This window comes from Cavia porcellus, unplaced genomic scaffold, assembly GCF_034190915.1.
Source record: "Cavia porcellus strain 051 isolate PalLab524CR breed Dunkin Hartley unplaced genomic scaffold, mCavPor4.1 scaffold_26, whole genome shotgun sequence".
Classification (NCBI taxonomy): Eukaryota; Metazoa; Chordata; class Mammalia; order Rodentia; family Caviidae; genus Cavia; species Cavia porcellus.
The window spans coordinates 10483768-10507735 of record NW_026947509.1 but is presented as its reverse complement, the minus strand read 5'-3'; the positions used below and the strand labels follow the sequence as shown (position 1 = coordinate 10507735).

The following is a 23968-nucleotide window of genomic DNA, read 5'->3' as shown; positions in this document are numbered from 1 at the left end:
TTGTGCTTAGTGGTTCTGTAGTAAGATATGGAGTGAAAAGAAAACAGGTTTGAGATGTTCGATGGTTTCATTTGGGGAGATGTTGGACTTGGAATGCCTGGGGATTCATCTGAAATGATCAGTTTGATAAACAGATTCAGGATTCGGTGGCGATTAACTTGGAAAGAGGGAGTTTGGAGTTACCAGCAAATGGGTGGGAAGTGACACAGTTGAAAGGGTGTGATCACCCAGGGAAAATGGGAATAGAACCCTGGGGATAGAAACGGAGTCAAGGGCAGTGTAAGAGAATACGGGATGTGAAGTTTCTTGAGAGGAATTGACCTGAATATAACCAATGTGCACGTGCTGATTTGCAGAATAGAACAAAGACTGCTTGGGAGGGACAGAGCACTCCACGTGCCCCTCTGGACGGTGGAGATCAGGCAATTTATGGACAGAGAACAGTCACTAAGTTAAGTGAGTGGCATTGTCAACTGGCGGTGCTGACAGTCTCTAGGGGGAATGCCTGCCGCGGCCCTCCCAGCCCCTGCTTTGACTTTGTGAATCAGACCGTGTGTGAGAGTGAATTGGAAGTGGGACACGCGTGAGACCCCAGGGGAAGACGGGGCTGCAGAAAATTTCATTGCCGTCCATTAGGAGCTGGTTTTCTTCACTTTTTTCCCCTAGCTTTGTTTCCACAGTGGTTTCAGCTGCCTACCAGTAGGGAAATGATATAGGATTTAACTTCCTGGAGGATTCTTCTAGAAATTCAGTGAAGTGAGAATATTTTAATGCATAGGATTCATTCTGTAATTACCAGAATACCACAAGCATTAACATGTCCACCCAGAAACACTTCACTTTTGTAAATACGGTATTTCCAGGAATTTGTTTTTGAATTTCTTTAAACACAAAAGCATGTTTAGTCCTTAAATGTACTTCAGGGTACTAGATGTTATTTTTTACTGATGAATACGTGATGATGGACATTTGTATAAAGTTCTTTTTTCTTCAAAATAATGGTAATACAGGGTTTTTCTTTCATGTGCTTGGCTTGATTTGGCATTGGGGGATTTCATTCTTCTTTTCAAATCTTGAGTTCCTTAAACCCGGTGTCCTGGGGAATAGTAAAAGGACAAAATAGAATGAAGAAGCAGTGTACACCCGTGTTGAGTTATGTGAGTAGCCCAAGGGCATACTCTTAGGAATTCACTCATTGTCCACAGCGTCTGTAGGAAATTAAAGATGTGTTCCCTGTACTTGAATGCAACCTGCTAACGGGTAGATTTCTATATTGTGTGAATTTGCTTTGCTCTCCTCCAAAAGATCTAGTTAGTCCTTAAAATTAATAAATTATGAAGGTACCTTGGGAAACCATGCCATGAACACTAGCCTTGTTATAATGAGTAATTAAAGAGCCCTATTTTAAGAACATCTCTCAGTTTTTCTATTTGGAGTTCATTCTCCTTAGCTTACATTAATAAATCTGACACTGGAAACAAATGACATGGGCTTCCTGTGGCCAGGTGGAATGTGATTACAGAGCTGGAACCTCCCCCCACTCCCAGAGCCCGATTCTGTACCGTTGAGAATGCTGTAGAAATCAGGAAAAGCATGTTCCCCAAAGCAGTCAAAAGTATGTGCCTCTGCCAGAGACTCAGTGCAATTAAAGATAAGGAGTGAAGGAAGTTTATAGATTTCAATAAGTCTGAACCTTTCTTGCATTTAGTTTCTTCCTAATTAGCAGGCACCACTAACGTGAGAAAGTGCTTGGCTGCAGGGAGTGTTTTTGTGAGCAATCAGTGCAACCTCAAAAAGTTCAGACAACAGCTACAAAAGGCTCCCATCCTCTTCCCAAGCTATCGTGACCACTTCAGTGTTAAACTACAATAGCATGATGACCAAATTATTTTACCTTTTGTACAGATAGCAATAAACACATGCTTTGACATACAAAATCAGAGTTTAAACCTGGATATTCAGAAGAGAGACATAGGGGTTGTTGGGAATGCTAGATCAGAAAATGACACTCAGTAATGGCACTCATAATAGGAAAAGCTCTGACCTTTAACACTGGTTTATGCCATGGTGTTGCATACAGTTTTGTGTCCACATGTGTCCACCTGCTATTTGCTAAGCATTGCTCTTTTATAAATATTGACTTATTTGTAATAAAAGCTCTGTGGGGGTGATTCTATTGTTTCTTTTGTCTCACAGATTTGCTGAGGCTAGAAAGATACACAGTGAAGATGTGATAGAATTGAGATTCCAATATAGAGGTCTAGCTCCAATATATTTTTCTGCTTCTGCATAAAAATCAGACAGAAATCTTATTGTCTGAAAAGTTGGAAGATATTCCTGTCTTTTGACCCAGTGTTCTCAATGGCAGTAATAATTAGTAAAAATATAGGTACAAGAATATCCACTGAGGTATTATTTCTAATAGCACACATACAAAAAGTCCACCCAGGTGGCCATGGCCCAGGGAATTATTAAATTAGATATAACCATCATTATGGCAATGCCAAGCAGTGGGTTTAAACTGAGCGTGGAAGAGTGACCACTGGTGAGGACTGGAAGTGGATGAGAAAAAAGTCTTGCAGGATAGTATGTTTAATTTAAGACCATTATTGTCAAAAATGTTAAGGATAGTTAATCTAGTGTATTTGGAGAAAAGAAAAATAGTTGACAGCGTGTGAGCCATACAACTGCTACTTGTCATTGAGGTGCACAGTTACAGAGTGTGTGCATGCTCAGTGATACTTGAATCTTTTATCGTGGGTTTACCAAAAGCCTGTTACATACCAGGTACCAGGCACTGTGAAACTTAAATTCTAGTTAGAGAAGACAGAAAACCATCAAGGAAACAGATCAACATTTGAATTTCGATAGGCAAAGAGCCTGTGACTCTATAGTTAATGACAAAAATTTTAAGAGAATAAAAAGGAGGAGTCCATCATGAAAGAAAAGAGAGGCAGATTTGGGGAGGGCCTGTAGCCCTTCTGCTCTTAAAGGACAGGTCATGAGGAAAGAAGTTGGTAACCAAATTCAAGTTGATGGGACAAGGATATTGATTCTGTGATTCTCATAGCTTTTTCCGATAGTCATTTAAATAAAAATGTAGATTATCTTGTCTTTTTCATTACATGAGCCTTCTTACTAGGGAAATTTCACCATAGGCAGCAGTATATTAGTACTATTTCTTTTTATATTTATAAAGTGATGACTTCTCAAATAGAATTGGTTTGTTCCTTTGTATAAATTCATTGGTAAAATAGGAGTTAGGGTCAGATGTTTTACTTAGTTTTTTATTAATAATCTTGGTTTTATTATAAACCACAAACTTTACACTACTCAGATCTATTGACTTATAATGTAAGCTAGCAGAATTAGGTAGCACTTTGGGACAGGGTACCTATTTTATTCAACATCATGCTAATAAGTGGTTGCTTGTTTTTCTTAAGGACAATCATTAAGCACACTATAATGTTGAAATCTTCAAAATTAAGTTGAAACAGTAAAGAACCAACTGAACCTCCTCACTTTTTATGTTACCTGCAAACCTTGAGAGTTCAACCTATTTCTCCTGAGTGCCCTCCTTGTGTACCACTGAATGTGGTATGAACTCTGACCTCAGGAACTCTTAGATTAAGCAGAAAGATGACTAGTTAAAACATAGAAGACTAATAAACCATAAATGGGTTATTTATAAGCACTAAGGTATTGTGAGGAATCAGATCAGAGTCGTCATGGGTTACCTCTGGTAGATCATATTCTTCCTAACCTGAGAGTCCCCCAGAGGCAGGTAGCATTTCATGGTCTGTTCTGTACTGAAGCAGAGTGTCCACAGTACCTTCTGGGAATGGTAATTCTGTCCAGGCTAAACTACTGTGACCCAGTAACTCCTTTCCCCGAGCTCCTCTAAGCTATCCGAATGGTTACAAGGTGTTGGTGACGCCAGTTATGTGGCCACAGAGTTCTCATTTCCTATGCTTCGCTTTCTTCAGAGCCAGGCCAGGTAACAAGCAGTTACCTCTTGTTGGGACAATATACACAGGAAATAAAAGAACTTTTGAAAGTAAAACTAGATCCCCAAAATGTGTGTATATGTGTTGATGGATGGAGGTTTAAGAGTGAATGTATCATATCCCATCCTCCAAGCATATTTGAAGTTTCTAATCTGCTTCTCTTTCTGTAAGGTATGATGAAAAATCTAATGAAGATTAAAAATTTGTAAAAATTATTACAATAAAAGGCACATTACCGTGAGTCCTTATCAAAATCCTCTCTCTCACACTCTAAACACTTAATCTATCATCTGCTCCACTTTAAAAATGTTTTAAATTTTTTTATTTTAAAAAGAATAAAATGAAACAAAATAAAGCAGAATAAAGACAATCAAAACAAAACAGTGAAAATGATACAGGACTTCAAAGAAAATCAACAGTGGTTACTACATTTTGTTATTTTTGAAATAGCTGCCCATGCCATCAGATATAATAAAATCAAACAGAACAAAACAGAATACAACCAATATTACAAAACAATGAATATTATACAGGATGTTAAAGCAAGGGAATAGGGAATTAACAATGGCTACCACCTTCAGAAGGAGATCCTCACATATGTTACACTGCATATTGTTAACCTCTAAATAGATGTTCAGGCCACCTGCCTTAGGCTTGCAAAGTCAATCAAACAATAAAGGCATTAAGGTTTTTTTTTTGTGTGTGTACTTCAGTGGCTATCATCTCAGCCTGTGTTTCTCCAGATCAGCTGGCTGCTTATGGGGTGAAGAGACTCTGCTCTTCTTGTCTCCTAGCCTACGCAGGCAGCTAACAGAAAGGGGCTGGCTTCTTGTGTCTGCTCCCAGCTCACATGGCTGCCACTGGCCCATAGGAAGGGGTTGGTTTCTTGTTTCTCCTTTTGAAAGTCCTCTTTCATGAGTATCCTTGAGCTGTTGTGGCTCCTTCATGTCCTGAATAGATTCTGAGCACTGACCTTTCATGGTCATTTTGACTTTGGGGAAGAGCTAAAGTTGTGTGGTGCCCAGTCTGGTGAATTAGATGGATGAAGACACAGCATAATGTGTTTCACAAACCTGCCTTTCCACTGGCTGGCACTTGAAAGCAGTTTTACTGTATTTTTGAGCACATCTCACAAAGACACTCATGAAAGAGGACCTCTAGAACTGCTTCAGAAAGCAGCGACAGTGATGCGATGAGTGTGTCGGAAGTGACAGGAATACTTTGAGGGGGCTGACGGAGCTATGTCTTTCACTGGGGTAATTCTTTTTCTTTCTTTTTTGTCTTTTTGAGACAGGGTCTCACTACACAGTTCAGGCTGGCCTTGGGCTCACTTTGTAGCCCAAACTGGTCTCGAACTTGCAACGATCCTCTTGCCTCAGCCTTCCAAGTGCTGGGATTTACAAGAGTGCACCACCATGCCCAGCTCACTAGAGTAATTCTTAAAATTTAAGCATTTGCCCTATATTTTGATCACCTCATCTGTGCACGCACATGTGTGATCATAGTATAATACATGTGCAGAGTTTTCACCTATTATCATTCAGGAAAATATAAAAACTTAGAAGCCATTGGTTATATCTCCCATATTAGAGTTTTATAAAACCCCAGCAGACTTTAAAAAATAAAGTCAGTAAGTTCAACAGAGCTGTGCTCACTTTCTTGCCAGGGAAGGGCCAGCCGCTGTCCCACGCACTGAGGTCTTTGATTTGCATGCAATGGGGACTCTGTCAGGTTTTATTCTTCAGTGCTCAAAGGAGAACCACACACTGATCCACACACCTGGCCCTGCGGCATGTGCAGGACACCAGCCCGGCCACGCCGTGGACACCTGCTGACACAGACAGTGCGGGTTGCTTCCCTGCTTCTGCATACCTTCCAGGAGGAGCTCCGCTTTCACTGTTCCCCAAGCCTCAAAATAGATCTACCACTCCTTATTTCTTTGCTTTGCCAGACAGCAGAAGCAAATATTTTATTGCATATTTAGGAATTTTGTGATGCCAGCATGAGGCTGGGCACACAGTTCCTGCACGCACCATCTGAGCTCTAAAGCCTAAGTTTCCATCATGCGCAAGACAAGCTCGTCAGGGCATCTGGGTGCCTACCAGACTCTTCCTCTGCTCATGGCTTCTGTCTGTCTCACTGCCTTTTCTATATCCACATACTTCTTGGTGTTACACACAGATGACAGTGTTTCTCCAGAGCATTGGAGATTTCCTTTGTATAGCTCCTGACGTTTCTAAGACAGGATTCATGTACAAAACACAAATGCGGTTAGCACCTCTGATAATTTGATTTATAGAACTTACGATCATCATTACAGTTGAGAGTCATGTCTGTGTAAAACAGATTCAGGGACTCATGCTCTATTCTATTTGCCTAACTGCATTAACCATCAGACTTCGCCTATTAGAAAAGGCTGCTTCATTCTTTTTCTTTTCTGTCTTCTTTTGTGGCACTGAGAATTGAGTTCAAGGCCTTAGCACTGAGCTGTACTGGCCTGTATCCCTCATTCTTTTTAGATTTTGAAACAGGGTCTCTGTTAGTCATTAAGATGCTCCAGAGTAGGCTCAAATTGGGGATCATCCTACCTCAGCCTTTCAGAGTGCAAAGAATACAAGTGTGCAAAACACCTTCCAGTTTCTAATCTTTCAAAACCCTAAAGCAAAATGAACAGAAAACAGAGCACACAAAACATTGACCATCATGCTGACCTCTCCTTCTCTCTTTTTGGTTCCTGTGCTCCAGGTAGGAGAGTTCAGGGCCCACGCTGCTGAGTGGACAGCCAACGTCACGGCTGAGTTCAAAGAAACCCGCAGGCGGCTGAGCGTGGAGATCTATGACAAGTTCCAGCGCGCCACTTCCATCAAGAGGAAGCTGTCCGCAGAGCTGGCGGGGAACCACAACCAGGAGCTGACCCCGTGCAGGAGGACCCTGTCGGTGAACCACCTGACCAGCGAGAGGGAAGTCCTGCCTCCCTTACTGAAGACGGAGAGCATCTACCTGAATGGCTTGACGCCTCACTGTGCGAGCGAAGAGATCGCAGTGATTGAGAACATGAAGTAGCCCTGTGTTCGAAAGACCCCTAGCCCTAGCCCTAGTGAGGACTTCTCCACGCGCTTTATGACTGTTGCTGGTAGCCGTTTAAACATTGTGCATGAGCTCCAAAGGGAAGCCCATAGATACACCCATCATGGTCATCGCCATCAAGGGAATCGGAATCGTGAGCCGGCCCTCTCTCTCTGGGGTTGCTTGTGAGACGCTCTACTTCCTGGGACCAGTGGAAGGACCAGCGAGGTCTGATGCCTTTCTGTGCCCAGGCTGTTTTCCTCCCCCTCCTCCCTAACATGCCAGAAGGCCTCAGAGGGAATTAGACTCGCTGTGGTAATGATGTAGCTTGGAAGGATCAGTCCCCAACTTTTCAGGGTCCACCTAACTGAGCCTAGATATGGACCATTTCTGGATGACAACATTTCTCTTTGTAAATGGCAAGAAATTCTTATGCAGCCTTTTACCTAAGAAATTTTCTGTCAGTGCCTTATCTTATGAAGAAACAGAACCTCTCTAGCTAATGTGTGGTTCCCCTGCCCACCCCCTGTCCCTCGGCCCCATGTCCACTCCTTTAGTCCTCTCCCGAGCTCTCGAGGTCCAGGCTGACTACCATCCCTTGCTGGACACAGTATGTCAAAGGACTGAATCGATGGTCCCCGAAGAAGGGATAGATGCCAAACTAGAAGGACAATGAAGCAGCACTCAGAAACTAGTGATAAAGGCACTGCAGAGAAAAGAGGTGCAAAGGTGGCCCCTCTGAGTATTTATTTGACTCAGGTACCAGCGGTACATGTGTATGGTGTAATTATTACCAAGCCGGTAACCTTGGCTGCCCAAAGACTGCCCCATTTCTCCTGGCAGTGTTCGGAATCTTATCATTTATTAATAACTATACATTTTTAAAAGTACAAGAAAGTTCATAAATTTATATATATATATATATATATATATGATCTGATGGAAGAAGACTGTTAACAAATGGGCATTATGAGAGGGAATCTCAAACAGCTGGTATGAATTCATTCTCATGAAAAGAAAATAGCAAAGCTACGTGTCACAAGGATTTGCTAATAAACATTATACTGCCACCTTCTTTTGCTTTCTGATGTCTGAAAGGCTATGATTTTCTTTTCCTGAGTGACTTTTGCCAAATGAAGGGGAAGCCCTCGGGGCGGAGGGACAGTCCCAGCCTCCTGGGGTCACTTCGAGTTGTGACAAGGTGTGACACAAGCCGAAGCTGGGATCACTGTGATTTTGCACATGGAAAAAATACAGATTGCAGGCATAATTCATTTCTGGCATTAGAGAAAATGCGGTCATAGCACAATTTAAATCTTGAGTCTTTTTTTAAGATGGAAAAGACTGATAATCCTTTTTAGTTTAATATTATATCTTGTAATATAATATAATCTTGTCCCCAAGATCCGGAGAAAATTCAGTAAATGCACCCGGTATAATGTTACCCTTTCCCTTTATTTTCCTACTTAGGTCTGCTGTACATGGATAATTTTTAAAATGCAGAAGGAAAATGATTTCTCTAAATACAATTACAAAACAGAGTTCTTTTACTTTTTTTTGAGAGCTGAAATAGGAATATTTGAAGAAGTGGCATTCAGAGGAGGGTCTTAAAAAAATAAACCCAGAATCTTTAAAAACAAATCAATATATGTTTATTTTCCCAAATTTAAATTTAAGATAAAAATGTAAATAGTTAACTTGTTGAAGGTACTTTTATAAATCAAAAAATAATGCTAACCAAAATTTTAGAATGTCAGGCTCTTTTAGAAAGAAAGCTACCCCACTTCCTTAATAACTGTCTTGAAAGTTCATATGGTGGAATGCACCATTTATAAACTGTGAATTGTATCGATGAATAAAGTTTGTAATTAAAGTCAGCATTTTCTGAGTGTCCTGCTTGCTGCTGAGAATTTAGATCTGATTCTAGCTAAGTAGAGCTACAGGTTGCCACATTTTCACACTGAAATTTTTGTGGCTCTTTCATTCAAAATATTCAAGAAATATTTTTGATGTAGTAATAATACTCTTAGCAAATACACACAAAGTATTCTTTCTTTGGAGACTATTTATCAAAGGTAAATACGCTGAAATTCATGTGTGAAATACAATTCTTGAAATAACATATAAGCTCCAGATTGTTTCCACCACACTATGGTATTTTTATATCGTATTTTATCATTGTTAGACCTTGACATATCACTGCAGTAGCCCGAATGCTGAACATGAGCAGCTAATTATTTTTTATTAGAAAAATAATGAAGCCTCCTAGTAGTCTAAAAGCTTAAAGCAGGCAGTTGCCATCCAGTCTTCTAGGCCTTATATGTCAAACATATGAATTATTAATCTTATCTGTATCCCACATAAATGTGTTGATTCTTTCTTAAACAATTCAGTACTCAGTAAAGATCTGAACACTTGGCCCAGCATACCCTCACTCATGTATTGCTTCAGTTATATTCTCAGGCTTTGTTTACTCTTATGGGAAAAATATTGGTAATGATATTGACATAGCTTTGAATTTTCTAGTGAGTTTATTTTTCCATCAGCCACTTGAAGAGTAACTAGCTTTGCCCTGAACAAAAACTAAATATTAAGCCCAGACAGACTTAGGAATACCCTGATCGGTGTTCTTAACAATGGATCCTAGGTAATGCTCTTTATCCAACCTTGAACTACTAAAGGTAAAAATGGTTCTTCTGGATTTCCTTCATTATTTTGCAAAGATATGTATATTTTCTTACACAGTTTATGCCACATATATTTTTTCCCAGTAATATCTCACCCATTCAATGAAGGAAAAAGAAATTTCTGAAGCCAAAAGCAAACTGAAGAGTACGCATCTTAGTCTTCCAAAAACAAAGAAAAAAAGGGAAAAAAAGCACAGTAAAGGAAAAAAGCATTGCATAGAGCTTTCCCCCCTTAAATTCCACAAAACGTGACATATAAGAGATATCAAATCCTGTATATGTCAAATAAGGTTTAATTCTTTGATTCTTGAGTCTGAAAATCCCAAAGACTAAAGGAAACTTCAGATGGAAAACCCAAACCAAATTTAGACACTCTGAAGACTTGAGATTCCATTTATGCCTAAGAGCTAAAGGTCTAGATGAGTTTTTGTGTCTTTCTTATTTCTTTATAGATGTTATGCTGTTCTCATAAAATCATAAATTATTTGTGGTTTGCATTTCTTAGCAAAGTGTGAGTATAAATTTGTTGCTGTGTAAAGATGTCTCTATTTGAATCTCATAACTATTAAAGTTAATATATGATTTGTTTTGCTTTAGCGTGAGTTTACTGAAATGTTCTTGTATCATAAAACTTCCTGGCTTTGCATATGTTCCTGTGTCAGCTCTAGGGAACCTGGAGTGATTCAGTTATTTTCCATAGGAAGTCTTGAGAGTAACGTATGATCTGTAATTTATAAGGGTAAAGTGCCAAAGCCCTGCTGGCTTCCTTCTTCCCATCTCCACCTCAAAGATTCACATCTCTTTCATTTCATTATGGTACCCACCTCTAACTCACCACTGCTTCCTCAAAGATAAAGGCTTCTTCCAAGAAACAGGAGTTTTGATTGTGGTCTTTTATTTTGACTCAATGTTCTTGGGTCACTAAGACTCAGCTTTTGCTAATTTTAATATTCATAAAACCATTTACTAGTGTCCTAGTGTGAACTTCATAAACTATTTTCACTCTGTTGGATATGCTTCAATTTGTAGCAATTTTTGTTCTTTTGATTTAGTGTTTTTTCTGTCCAAGTTCTGTACATTCACCCAGATCTCACTAACCAGTCTGTATTCTGCTTACTTTGAACTCTTACACCTGAACTTCTCTCGGGGGCCAGACCCATATAGCTAACTCTGCTAGGATCCCTGCACTTCTTCTGGGTACCTTAATTTACCTGGCATGCTCATCAGCATTCCCTGAACAGGACCACCAGTGCCATGTATTTCAGAGAATGTGCCACCAGCTCTTTGGCTAAGAAAATAATCCTTCTTTGCCTTTTTTTTTTCCTCCTTCACCTCCATGCCCACTTGCCACCAAGTCTTTTGACTTGTAGCCTAAATAAGTTTTGAAATTGTGCCCACCCATCACCGTAATCTACATCATCAACATCTTCCCTCTCCTTTGTACTAATTACCTTTGTATCACTCTCTCTTCCTGTCATTGAAGGTGCTGTGTTTAATATGCAACTCTGATCATGTCATTCTGCAGTTTAGAACTGTTATCTGTCTTTTATTATAGTAGAAAGAAAACTTGAATTCTTTAAATGGTCCACAAGGTCATTTTTTGGTTTGTATTTTTTCTTTTCTTTTCTTTCTTTTTTTCAGACTTGAATGGCTTTTATGAAGCACTTCATCCATCAACAGGAGAATAAACATTTCTTTCCAGTACATAGAGAATATCGGAACAACATAGTCCATATTCTGAACAATAAAACAAGGCTCAAAAAACTGGAAAATATTCAAGTCATACAGAGCTTGTTTTCTTCTTTTGGTATAACATGTGGAATCTTCTTCAAAGTCACCATGTAGCAGCTTCTCTCTCTCTCTGTAGCTGTCTTGGTTACTTTTCTCTCATTGCTGGGACAAAGTACCTACCACTCAAAATTAAGGAAAGCAAGGTTTATTTAGCTTACAGTTTGTAGAGATTTCAATTTATAATCAGCTAGCTGCAAGGCAGGGTAGCACAGCACTGGGGCAACACTTCAAGGCAGCAGCCAGAGCAAAAGGATAAAGGTATAGCACTTACAAAATCTTCTTGCCTTCCTCCCACAGGAGGAGAATATTTACAAAGTAAGAACCCGGGTTCCCTGCTGAGTCTCTTGGTTAAGCTTCTAAACTTCTCATATTGATACAGTGTATCAACCATAACAGTCTTTCCACTGGATCTCTGTCTTGCATGTTGAAGTTATGCAGATGCTGTTCTCTTTGCCCAGAACAGTCACTCTTGGCCCCCAACTTTTTTTCATCTCACACAGAGTCATCTTTCAGAACTCTTACCAAGTATCATTTTCTCTGATACACCTGCCTTTCCTGACACCACAGAAAGTTTTCTAATATTCTCAGTAGAATTCCATTCTTTTCATCCAGTTTATGATTAGGTATTCATCACTATTTTTATTTATTATTTACATCACTAAAATATAATCTGTTTTAGCTTACTATTTTATTCCCAGATACTAACAAATACACATAGTAAGGTGCTCAAAAATACAAGAAAAAGAAATTAAGATTAAAAACAAGAATTTAACTATTGTAACTCTTTTGCCTTGTACATAATGTCCCAGATTTCCTCAACTCCACAATTATTAATTTTCACTCTTCTAGTGACTTACCAATTTGACACAAATAGCATTTTTCCTCTATGAACTTGCCAGCTCCTAATTATGCACATTTATAAAACTAATTCTTTAGCTAGAGAGACTTGCAGTTACACTTATCAACAAGGGTTTAACTTCCAAATGTTGACTCACACTAGATGCTATCAGAGTTTTTCAATTATGATTTAACTTTGAAAATTTATTTGAAGTGAATTTCAAAACATATGTGTTAATCCTCATAAATGAGTATTTTTAGTAGTACAAAGCCAAATGCACATTTACTATCCTTGCCAAAAATATTCAGCTTTTTCATGCTTAAATAACTTTACAGGCAGTCTGGGAAGAAATTCATTACTTTGCATATTTGAACTATATTTGGGAGGGAACATTAGTCACATAGTATAATTTTAAAAATTAACTCACAGAATAAATACTATTTTTCAACAGTTCATGCCTGAATTTTGTAGGTGATATGCTTTTCCATACCATACAATTAACAGAAAATAAAATGAAGATGACTTTATCATACTATCTAATCTGTTTAAAAAACGCTTCAGACACCTTCAAATATTATTAACCTTAGACTGTATGTGTCTGGAGTTGTGTTTAATTTTTTTAAAAGCATCACTAAGTGCTCTTGTCATTTCCAGACCCAAATTTTGTCACTGATCAAGTATTTCGCAGCAAGAAAGACAGACTATTAAAATATCATCAAGTCATCTATAAGTCACAGCCTACATAAATATCCAGAAAGTGTAATAATCCAAGGTCTACAAATGTCCAAGCAGATGTGGCAAGTGTGTGAATCTCTACAATGATTTCACTGTGTGTGCAAATTAGTTCTTTTGTTTCTGGCTCACTAAGTCAACAATGATCAAGAGCCCTTAGTATGTAGGTCACTGGAAATACTAAACCAAGTGAATGGAGGGGAGGGAGCGAGCCATGGATAAGACAAAAATGAAGTAAGTAAACTACAAGGTGATCGGTATTACAAAGAGATAGGTGAGGAAGCAGCAGCACTGCTCCGAGCACCCTGAAGAAGGAGACGCTATTGGGGAGCATTGGAAAAGGCTTTCCGCACGAGCTCTGGTCTGAGCTAAGTCTTGGAAGATGTGTAGAATTTACTGCTTAAAGTGGACAAACAAAGGCCTGGCTTGGTTAAACACTGCGGTGGTGTTTGTGTGAGATGAACTGGAGTGGGGTGAGTGGGGTGTGGTACCTTAAACGGTGGAAGAATACAAGGCGTGCCTGCAGCAGGCCCCAAGGCAGCCTCCACCCCACTTACACTCCAAGCAGTTTTTCTTTTGTTTTACAACATCCGTCTGCCTCACTTTCCCTAAATGTAAAGCAAAGACAGCAAGAGTTTCAGTTCTTAGGGTTATTCTGAGATTCAAATGAACAAACACAAGCAGAGGTAGGATGATCGCAAGCTCAAGGATAGCCTCGGAGACAGAGGGAGCTCATATCTTGAAACGAACATTCTACAAAGAGCGGGGAGCACAGCTCTGTGCTCAGCTTCCAGTGTCTCCCATACACCCCAAGAATCTGCTTTTGTTAAGTACTCCAAAGCAAAGAACTTGAAACAGACCTTTGTTATCTTACAAGGAGCCTAAGGTCAGGAGTCTGGTAAGGATGTAGCGGGATGGCCTGGTTCCCAGTCTCTCGTGGGGTTATAGTTGAGCTCAGGCCGTGGCTGTGATCAGGAGGCCCCTTGCCTGGGAGCACTACTGTGCAGTGCAGCTGTCTGCTCATGTGGCTGCCAGCAGCTACCAAATGCTGCATCATGTGCCCCCCTCCAGCCTCCCCTAGTGTCACCCCATCCCAGTGTTCCCCTGGTGTGGCAGCCGGCTTCCCACCAAGTGAGTGATCACAAGACAAGGGCCAACAAGAAGCCACAGGCTTTTTTTGGTGTAGTTACCAAGGCTCTGTGTAGTTATTTTCACTTAAATTCCATTCATTAAAACTGAACCACCGGGTCAGGCTCTTGCCCAAAGAAGAGGAAGTAGATGGCGCCCTGTGAATGGATCTGCGGACCCGGTACTCTCCACACAACCAGTCAGTCTTTACTCCACCTGCTACAAGCCCACAGCTCACTTCAGTTGAAAGTTCAAGTTTTTGATAATATAAAGTAACTTCTTAGCTAACTCATAATGTATCCTACTCGCCTTTAAAATGGTAATCTTGCAAAAGCAAAGGAGCACTAGATAGTAGAGAGAATGCATTCTGTCCTGCTGAATTTTTAAGTGTGCCTTTACTGCACACCACATAGACATTTTACCACTGGAAAATGTTCACATCTGGGTGTTTTTAATGAGATCTGAAATTCCTTTCTGTCTAGTATGAAAACAAGTGTCATGCTATGACTGTATGAGAACTGGGAGACACTGACATGTACCTTCACCACAAACTCAGAAAAATCTACCTGAGACCCAGATATTCTAACATTCTAAGTCAGTCCTTTTCTGCCACATCCAGGTGAGCATGAGACTCTTAGCAAGGAGAACACCAAGAACCATTTGCTTCATCTTCACGTGAGTTTGCTCACAGGAAAGCAAACCAAAGCAATGATGGCAAAAATGGCCAAATTTGCCAGACACAGTGCCCTCTGTTGCATGCTTGCAGGGTAAAGGACCTGGGCTATTTACTTCACAACTCTTTGAGGTAATTAAGGAGTGATATGCGAGAATGGGGGTAGCTTAGTAAATGTTGCATATCAAAGCAAGTCATAACTTGATAGGATCAGAAAGAAGCACTCATGTCATATAGAATTTACACATTTCTAAAATTTTGCAGTTATTTTGAACCCAAGGCCTGTGGTATGCTAAACACATGCTCTACCACTGAGCCATCTCCTCATCCTTCTGTATTTTTATTTGACAACCCATAAATTCATCACCCCTGTTTTCTGGTGTATCTGAGAGACCACATCACACATATGACTTAAACAGATGATTGCTCCAAACTCTCAGAACTTATCATCCCAGAAACCCACATTTCAATCTATTTGAAAGCAAAACAAAACTGCTTTTTGCTGGGGGGGGGGGGGTGTTGCACATTCAGATTGAAAATAAACACATAAATGAATCAGCTGTACTCTAATACCAGTTTGGCAGTAATGGTTACCAGGTTTTAAGTAGAATTTTGTTAAGATAGCTGCAGAAAGAACACAAAGGGTCTATGCCACCAGAGCTCTGAAGCACACCTAGATCATCAAGAGCAAGGGCTTGCTTGTCTCAACGGCCATAGAGGAGCTGGTACATGAGGTGACCTTAGCCGGGATGGTGATATTTTGCCGTTAAGAAGAAGGTGAGCATTTTCCAAGTCTTTTTTTCTCCTTTGCTTCTTCTCCCACATCCATGGGTCATCATGTCAGATTTTGTCTTTTTCCTAATAGATGAGCGTCACTGTTATGAAAACAAAGTACGCAAGAAATTTACTTGGGGAAACAGTTGCATTAGTTTCCCACAGATGCCCAAAACAAACTGCCCAAAAATGAGTGCATTAAAAAAAATACAGTTCTGGAATCTAGAGATCTGAAATCACAGTGTTGGCATAGCCATGTTCCCACTACAGAAGAGTCCTTCCTTGTGCTCTCTACCTCTGGTAGCCAAGCATTCCTTGACAGTGACAGTGTCGCTCTAATCTCTGTCTCTGTTTGCACATGTCCTTCTCCCCTGGAGCTGCTCTTCTAAGGACACTGCTTGCACCAGACGAAGAGCCTACTCTAGTGACCTCATCTTAATTTGATTACATCTACAAAGACCTGAATTCCGAATAAGGTCACATTCACAGGTGCCAGGGAGTTAGAACTTCAGCAAATCGTTTTTGGGGGACATAATTCAATCTACAATAAGACTTAGGAAATGGGAGTGGGGAGAGAGTCAGTTTCCAAGGAAAGTGTCCCCATGGCAGCGTAAGTCTAACACTGAAAGGAGAGGATAGGCAGGGTGATCTTCAGATCCTAATACAGGCTTGAGAATGTTCTAGCCAGGCTGCTGGGGATTTCCCAGCTAGAGTTCACCATCAAAAAAGTCCCAACTAGGGAAGAGATGACTGAGTTCCGGTAGCCACACTGCATTCAGATGTCAGCTTGGAGAATGAATGGACGTGAAAATCCAGGAGCCAGAGATGTCAGTCAGCTCTGCCCCCACAGTAGCTTCTATTAAAGTGAGTTCCCAGCCGGGCCTTTCCATGGCTAGCAGAGTGCACTCCCCCATTCACATCCTGGCTCCAGGGCATCGCTCACCCAGAGAGGAGAGTAGAAGGAGTTGGACAGGACGCAGTCTATGGCCTGCAGTGCTGCGATTGCTCTTGGGTTGCAGCTGTTACTGCCCCTGCTCAGGCTGAATCCTTCTGCAGATCAGCAGGCATCGGCGTCCTGCCTGAGGTGTGACCTAACCCTTCTGTTTTAAAGTCATTGAATCCTTAATTATCCTACCAATGTCTAACCAGATGGTTGGTTTCTGTCCATTCACATTCCCAACTGAATAAGTCAGAACCAATGGACTCACACACGAATGCCCTGAGTTTTCCACCCATAGATTCTTTGCCTCCATTGTGTAAAAGTCGCCACATATGTACTTGCTGACTGGTTACCTTTACCAGAATGGTACCTCCTGCTCTTAGCTGCTGAGCTCTGAAGCCAAGGAGCTCGAAGTGCCCTGGTAGCAACCAATCTTGTGGTTCACTGGGACCTGCAGAGTGTCTGGCAGGGCCATGCCCTCTGCAGTACCTGGGATTTGGCGTCTTATAGGTTGCAGAAGGTTTCCCGAGGAGTCATTTGGAATGATCGCTCTTGGCTGGGTGCAATGAAAACAGCTATCTGTGCCCTCATAGACAGACAAACCCAGAACATTACTACTACCCTGTGCTCACCTGGCCGCAGTCCTCATCTCCAAGAGACTCGCGTCTTAGCATCCAGGACTTTAAAGTAAATTTGTGACAGAGGGGAAAGTGTGGGGTGGCTTAAAGGAAAAGGAGTGATAAAAGTTTAAAGCGTGGTTGCAGCTTGGACCCCCTGGGGCTGAGATTCATTGGCTTTTCTTCTCTTTAGCAGTTGTCATAGAATATTAATTATGGTTTCAAAGAGGAATGATTTTACCACAGGCAAGAATTCATCACCGACCTCACTGTAGGAATGAATGCAGAAGCGTTAAAGAATAAGATATCTGTTATTCTTTAAGAAGTTTTATGCATAAAAGAAAATATGGATCTTTTCATTGCTTAGTTTTTCTTCAAGGACCTCTGAGTGAATTTCTCTGTGTGATTCTTCTTCATAGGATTGCATTTTTGCTGCCAAGAACCATTTTGGCAGAGAAAGCCATTTTACCTGATTTTGTTGTTTAATTTCAGGAAAGAAATGATTTATCTTTTCTAGATCCCATGGTACTGTATTGTGAAATAAGAAAAAAGTTAAACAGGATAGGACTGACTCAGAGGTAAGGTAGATTCTGGAGTAGTCCAGTGTTGATGGTAAACATAAGCCAAATATATTTTCCATTACCTTTTAAACAAATTAGATGGATGATAGATAGACAGATGACAGTTAGAGAGATGATAGATTAAGCTTTTCATAACTATGACCAAATTCCTAAATTAAACAATTTAAAGGAGGAAAAGTTTATTGTGGCTGGTAGTTTCAGAGGGTTCAGTATGTACCCCAGTGGTTTAGGCCTTGGCTAAGGCAGTGCGTCTTGGTGGAGGGCCTTGGCGTCATGGTGGACAGGAAGTGGACAGAGCAAGAGAACCAGAGAGGAAGTGGCCGGGGCGCAGATGCGGTCCTCCAGTTCACATCCTCACTTCCACTAGGCTGCAGCTCCTGTTTCTGTCACCCCAATAATGACATAAACTATGGTCTCATCAACAGACTCACCCACTGGTGAAATCAGAGCCCTTAATAGTCCAGCCACTTTCCTGAATCCCATCCTCTGAACAAAAGGCATTCAGGAGCCATTTCAGATCTAAGCCATGACAGGTGGAATAATAAATTACAGCATATCCAACAACATCTATGCAAAAGCCATGCATCTTTATTTGATCAATTAAAGTTAGTGAGAAGAGACATCAATTAGCATCAGCCCTCTCTGAGAATGAGGGATGAGAAGACTGATACGGCTTAGAATATTAATTATTTCAGACATTTCATTTGCTCCCAAATATTTTTATGAAAGAATTGACTTGAAAAAATTCCATTAGACATGGAATATATGTTCAAAAGAGACACAAATATTACTCCATGTTTGCAAAGCCATCTCACTTTGGGATATTATACTGAGGAAATAATTTTAAGAGGAAAAAACCTTAAACACAAGCATGTTTTAGAAATGTTGATTATATAAGCAGATTCTTCAGTTGTTATTACAAAAAAGGAATGAATGGGCCCACATGCTTAGCATGAATTTGGGGGAGTCTTTTCCTCTCTTTCTGGCCAGTGTATTCCCAGGTACACTCCTAGGACTTTCCAGAGGTCTGTCCAAACTGCCTACGTGGAAATCCCCCTGCAGTTGCTAAGTACCACCCTTGCCCATCTCCCAGAACAGCTACTGTGCTTGAGAGACACATCCCCAAACCTGATGTCTGCATTGCTTATGCCACTCCACTGTTGGTGCACTATGGCGGTGAACATTCCAAGGAGATTTTCCTTTGTGACCCCAACACTCCTGGGCCAGTTAGTGTATTAAATTAGATTTGGCTTGCACCCCTTTGCCCAGACACAGAAATGATCTGGACTAGGGTTTTAAGTAGCAGCCAACATGAAGAAGTGGGAATCAACATTCCTTTCTGAGCTCTGTAATTGGTTGCTATGCCGAAGATTTGCTGAGATGCCTCCTTCCCGGGGTCTGCGATCTGGGCATGGTTTTTGTTGGACAAAGAGCATCAATTGTCAAGATGTGCCTAGAACTCTTTAGGTAGGAAACAAAGCTGAATCCTTGCTACATTTCTTACTATCAAAAACTAGAAACAAACTGAGTTCTCAATAAATCATAAAGGAAACGGGATATCAAAGTTATTGGAACCTTTACAATGTTAAATATTAAAATGTTACAAGTTTGAGAAGTATATAGAAGTAAATAAGCTGATGTTAAATATAAAAATACAATGAAGTCTGTACTTCTTATATGACTCATGGTTCTAGAGGAATAAATTAAGGAGAAGAGGTCCAGAGTCTTGAGTCTTTGGATGGTACATTGTTTGAAAATAATTTTTTAGCAGTCACATTTCATATGTGCACAGGTTATAGTGAGTCATATATGAAAAATAAGAAAGTATTAAAATCATAGACTTTCCTAAATTATGGTAGGGGGAGACAGAAGCATGTAGAGTAACCCACTGAGAGTTTAAAAGCGCATGAAAAACCCAGGAACATCCTAAGAGAAAGATAGAGCAGACAGAAATTCTTGATGATGTTAAAGTAATTCAGGGTCAGGGGCTCAGAGCTGTGGCTCAAGGACAGCAGAAATCTTCATTTATAATGAAGAAAAGCAGCACAGATAATTGGATCATGGAAGGAAGCCATCAAGGGTGCATTAGTCCCTCTTTGATTTCGCTTTGGGCTGACTGGACTGTAATATCTGTTACCTCCTTGAGTGTTATAATGTAATAGCCAGAAGCAAAAGCAAATTTCTAAAATTGCATCATTTTTTGTGCTTGCTCAGAGCTCACTTAGGTCTCAGAATTGTCCAGTGCCTTGGTCTTCTCCTCCCTTAAATAGTCATGCATCTACTGCATCAATTATGTAATTATATTGAACAAATGACATTAGAATGACCACAAAGATTTGGCTTAAGTCATGCTCAACGATAAATGTTTTGATAGGAGCAAGTTGCAAACCCCTGACAATACATCTGATCACCTGGAACAACATACATTCATGCACTGACTTCCAGAACTGTAAGGCTTTCTAAAATCTTTCTGACATTTTGAGAATAAAATGAAAGTTGATTCAAGGCTGCTAAAGGCAAGCACTGTTAAGCTGAAAATAGGTTGTTGTGATTCAATTTTAAAGTTATGCCTACTGAACTCTCTAGCGAAAGCCTTAGGAGCTATGACAACCTAATAATGACCTCTCCAATCCAATCCAAAGAACAAAACAAAGACTTGTGGGGTTACTCATGGATAAAACCATTGATCGATGGAAACAGGACATGTTTATACTTGAGACCTACAGAAAAGAGGTGAAAAATCTTATACAGTATTGGTTTACTGATATATATCTTTTAATATCCTGAGATAGGTGTATTTCCAGCCTGCTCTGAAAGAGAATATTTCCCCATTATTCTATTCCAAGAAACTTCTTGATAATTCATATACAATCATATATATATATATATATATATATATATATATATAGAGAGAGAGAGAGAGAGAGAGAGAGAGCTATATATATAATTTACAATCTCATGCTTGCCAGGCAGGCACTTGTGCCACTGAGCTACATCCTCGGCCTAACTATATTTTCTTAGAGTATCAAATTATAGTTCCTTGAAGATAGATCCATTTCCCCCCTCTTTTAACATGCAGATTACATGTTTGAGTATGTGTGCAGGAATGGGGTGGGAGCGAAGGAAAGAAGGAGGAGCAAATATTCTGATGGGTCAGAGGAAATTGTGACAAAAGTTTGTAATTTTTGTTAGGTTTGAGATGCTTTGGGTGGAATCTTCACCAAGGTGCGTTTTTCTCAAATATTTGCTAGGTTCCATGTTTTCTCAAAAAGCCCAGTTCACCAGTGGGATCAGATTCCACAGCTCAGGTGTCTTGGTAAACCATAACTCAGGTGGCTGCAGAGATTTTTCTTTTGAAATCAGGATTTTGTTCTTGTCATTATCAAAATAATAGTGACCACCTAATTCCTGAAATTCACCAGAATGACCAGTATGGAAGGCTGATCTGTCAGACTACAAAAGGCTGATTTTTCCCGTTGGGTTAAGATGAATTCCAGAAAGCTCTGCCCTCTGTATCTAGAGGGATGCCATTAGAAGTTGCAGTCTGAGTGTCGGCAATGTTCTCCTATGGACATGTCTCAGATGATCCTTTCTGAGTCAAGAATCCTGGTCTCTCAGTCATTCTTCTGAACTATTAAGGACCACTAACACTCATAATGCTCCATTACCATTTGTTTATTTCTGCCCTTCTTCAACCTCTGCCTTAAACTCTGAGATAACTCTTCTCTCCTATGCCAGTTCGAGCGCATCACCTTAAATCTGCATGGTGGCAGCCAGGAACCACACTTTGCAGTAGCCAGAGCAAGGATCTGAGGAGTTTTAAAGTGTATATCTCTTTTCTGTTACCTGTTCATTATCACCTTCGATCTAATCTCCTCCCTAAAAATACACCTTAGCAACAGTTACAGGGACAAGAGGGAGTAATTTCCAAGTATACAGATTTTAAAAGGCTGTATCCTCTATTTTGACTGCTTGCAAGAGTCAAACATGATAGCCCATTGCTTTAATTACTTTTCTCATTGCTGAGACAAAATACTCAACACTCACAAGTTAAGGAAGGAAAAGTTTATTTTGTTCACATTTTGCAGAGGTTTCAGCCCATTGTTGGCCAGCTCTGAGACTGAGTCATGTGGCAGACAGGAATCACGCAGGAGAAACAGTTCATGATGGGCAGAAGTTAACAAAACAAACAAGGAACCTCCTGGTGTCTTTCTGCCCCTTTTACTTTATCCAGGCTACTCGGGGTGGGTGGCACTCACACCCTTAACACCCACCCACTCACACCCACTCACACCCTTAACCCCAGTCCTTGCGCCTAGAAGTGCAACATGGATCAATCCCAGCATCACACACACTAGATCCAGCTGCCTGTGAAAAAGTTCACCTATGACCGTAAGGCACTGGGGGACATCTAGACATAGCCATAACATCCATCAACACAATTTTAGGACACAATGGAAGTTTGAACAAGTTTAGGCATTTTGCACACCATAGACTAATGTCCAGTCCTTTTAATTATCAGGAACAAATCTGCTGTATTATATGGACATAATCAAAGCATTTAATAAGCTAATCATTTTTTGAGCCAGAATATGCATATTATGCCTAAAATATTAACATTTAAACAATATTCATTAAGTTGAATTGAGGTTAAGGCTTCCCTTGGAAAATCACTATTTCTTTTAGTCTGGGAAATTTGTCCAATTATAATCTTTGCATGGAATTTGTCACATTGGATACTGGTGCAGAGAAATAGGTATTTAGATTGAACCTGAGAAGGTTTAATATTGGTATGGAAAGCGCTCTATTCTTAGTTCTAATCCTTCATCTACGGTCTGATGTGTAATCATGGCTAAGGTGAATCTTGGGTTTTTATTCTTGCAAATACAGGCTGAGATTGTATAATCCTTTTACGATAATATGTCTGACATCTTCAAGGTCAAGGTCTCTTATTTTGAAGTGCGCTGACCTGTTAAAATTCATCTACCATGATGGAAAATAGGCCTAAAAATGTAAAAGAACAAGAGAGGGCCAGGTGACCCATTCGGTGATGAACCACAGTGCTGACCACGCAGGAGTGGAAAAGATGCCTGCTTAGTTTATCCCAACACCAGAGCAGCATTCAGGACATTCAGGCTATTTCACTGCAGTGAGATCCTTCTACTCAAGGCTGGGAGAGAAGTGCCCAGGCCACCCTAATTTCTAATTTTGCGACAAAAAGTGTCATGGCATTTCTTATATTCTGAGAGGCATTTTGCTAAGTGGAGACTGTAAACATGTTTGGCATGTCTTAATTGTCCCTTTGCTGCAGAAGATCTTTAGAAAGTATGCTGGCGGATTGCCATATGGAACATTTATTCCTCCAATTTCCCATAGAGTAGCTGTTTACCTGTCTCCACGGCAATGCTAACTGTAATGTCTTAGAAACAGATTAGAAGTGCAGAATCAGGAAAGACTGAAGGCCTCATTGGACCCAACTGATGGACTGGCTGCCAGAGAATAAATACACAAAAACAAAACAGAGGAGAGATTTTTGACATCCATTGAGTAGTGTGGATTAGTTACTTTAGCTCTTGATTATTAAATATGATTTTCCCAGAAAATACAAACCATACTTAATTGTTAATCTCTACAGTGATTGCAGTCATTATTATGCTAACATGTGCTTGAAGTCTGAAAACTTGTTTCTCCAGCAGAGACCAGCTTGGGTAATAACACTGGTGGAAGCAAATGACTTTGTAGAAATATGCAATTTTTATTTCAACTTCTGTAATGCTTTAATATATAATCCAGCTTTAAATTGCATTAAAATATTGAAAAAGCTCACATTAAAAGACACAAGTTAGAAAAACAAGATTATTATCAAGACCCAAATTTACAAAGAAACAATTTTCAGACAAAGTTGGAGAGTTTTAGAATCTTACTCCTTTAATCAATTTTATAAATGTGTGAATTCCTGTGAAATCCCTGGGGAGATGGCAACGTGTTTGCTTCCCTCTGTAAACAGGAAGAAATCCTAAATTTTATTAGGCACCTGTGTATTAGGTACCATCAGGGACTTTATAAATACTGGTATTTAATCATTCCGGGTATCCAAGTAAATAGATTTTGCTACTTTTCTTTGACATGTAAGG

At 40.1% G+C, this 23968-nt stretch overlaps 1 protein-coding gene across 8 annotated transcripts in view; it reads left to right on the top strand.

Moving 5' to 3' along the window:
* Kcnk2 (potassium two pore domain channel subfamily K member 2) overlaps positions 1-10344 on the top strand; it is a 188471-nt gene extending 178127 nt beyond the window's left edge. For all 8 annotated transcript variants that reach the window (XM_063236715.1, XM_063236711.1, XM_063236714.1 and 5 more), the window contains one exon: positions 6753-10344. In XM_063236715.1, the coding sequence (XP_063092785.1) occupies positions 6753-7070 (318 nt within the window). In that variant the 3' untranslated portion in view covers positions 7071-10344. The remainder of the gene's footprint in view (positions 1-6752) is intronic.
* Positions 10345-23968: the final 13624 nt, after the last annotated feature.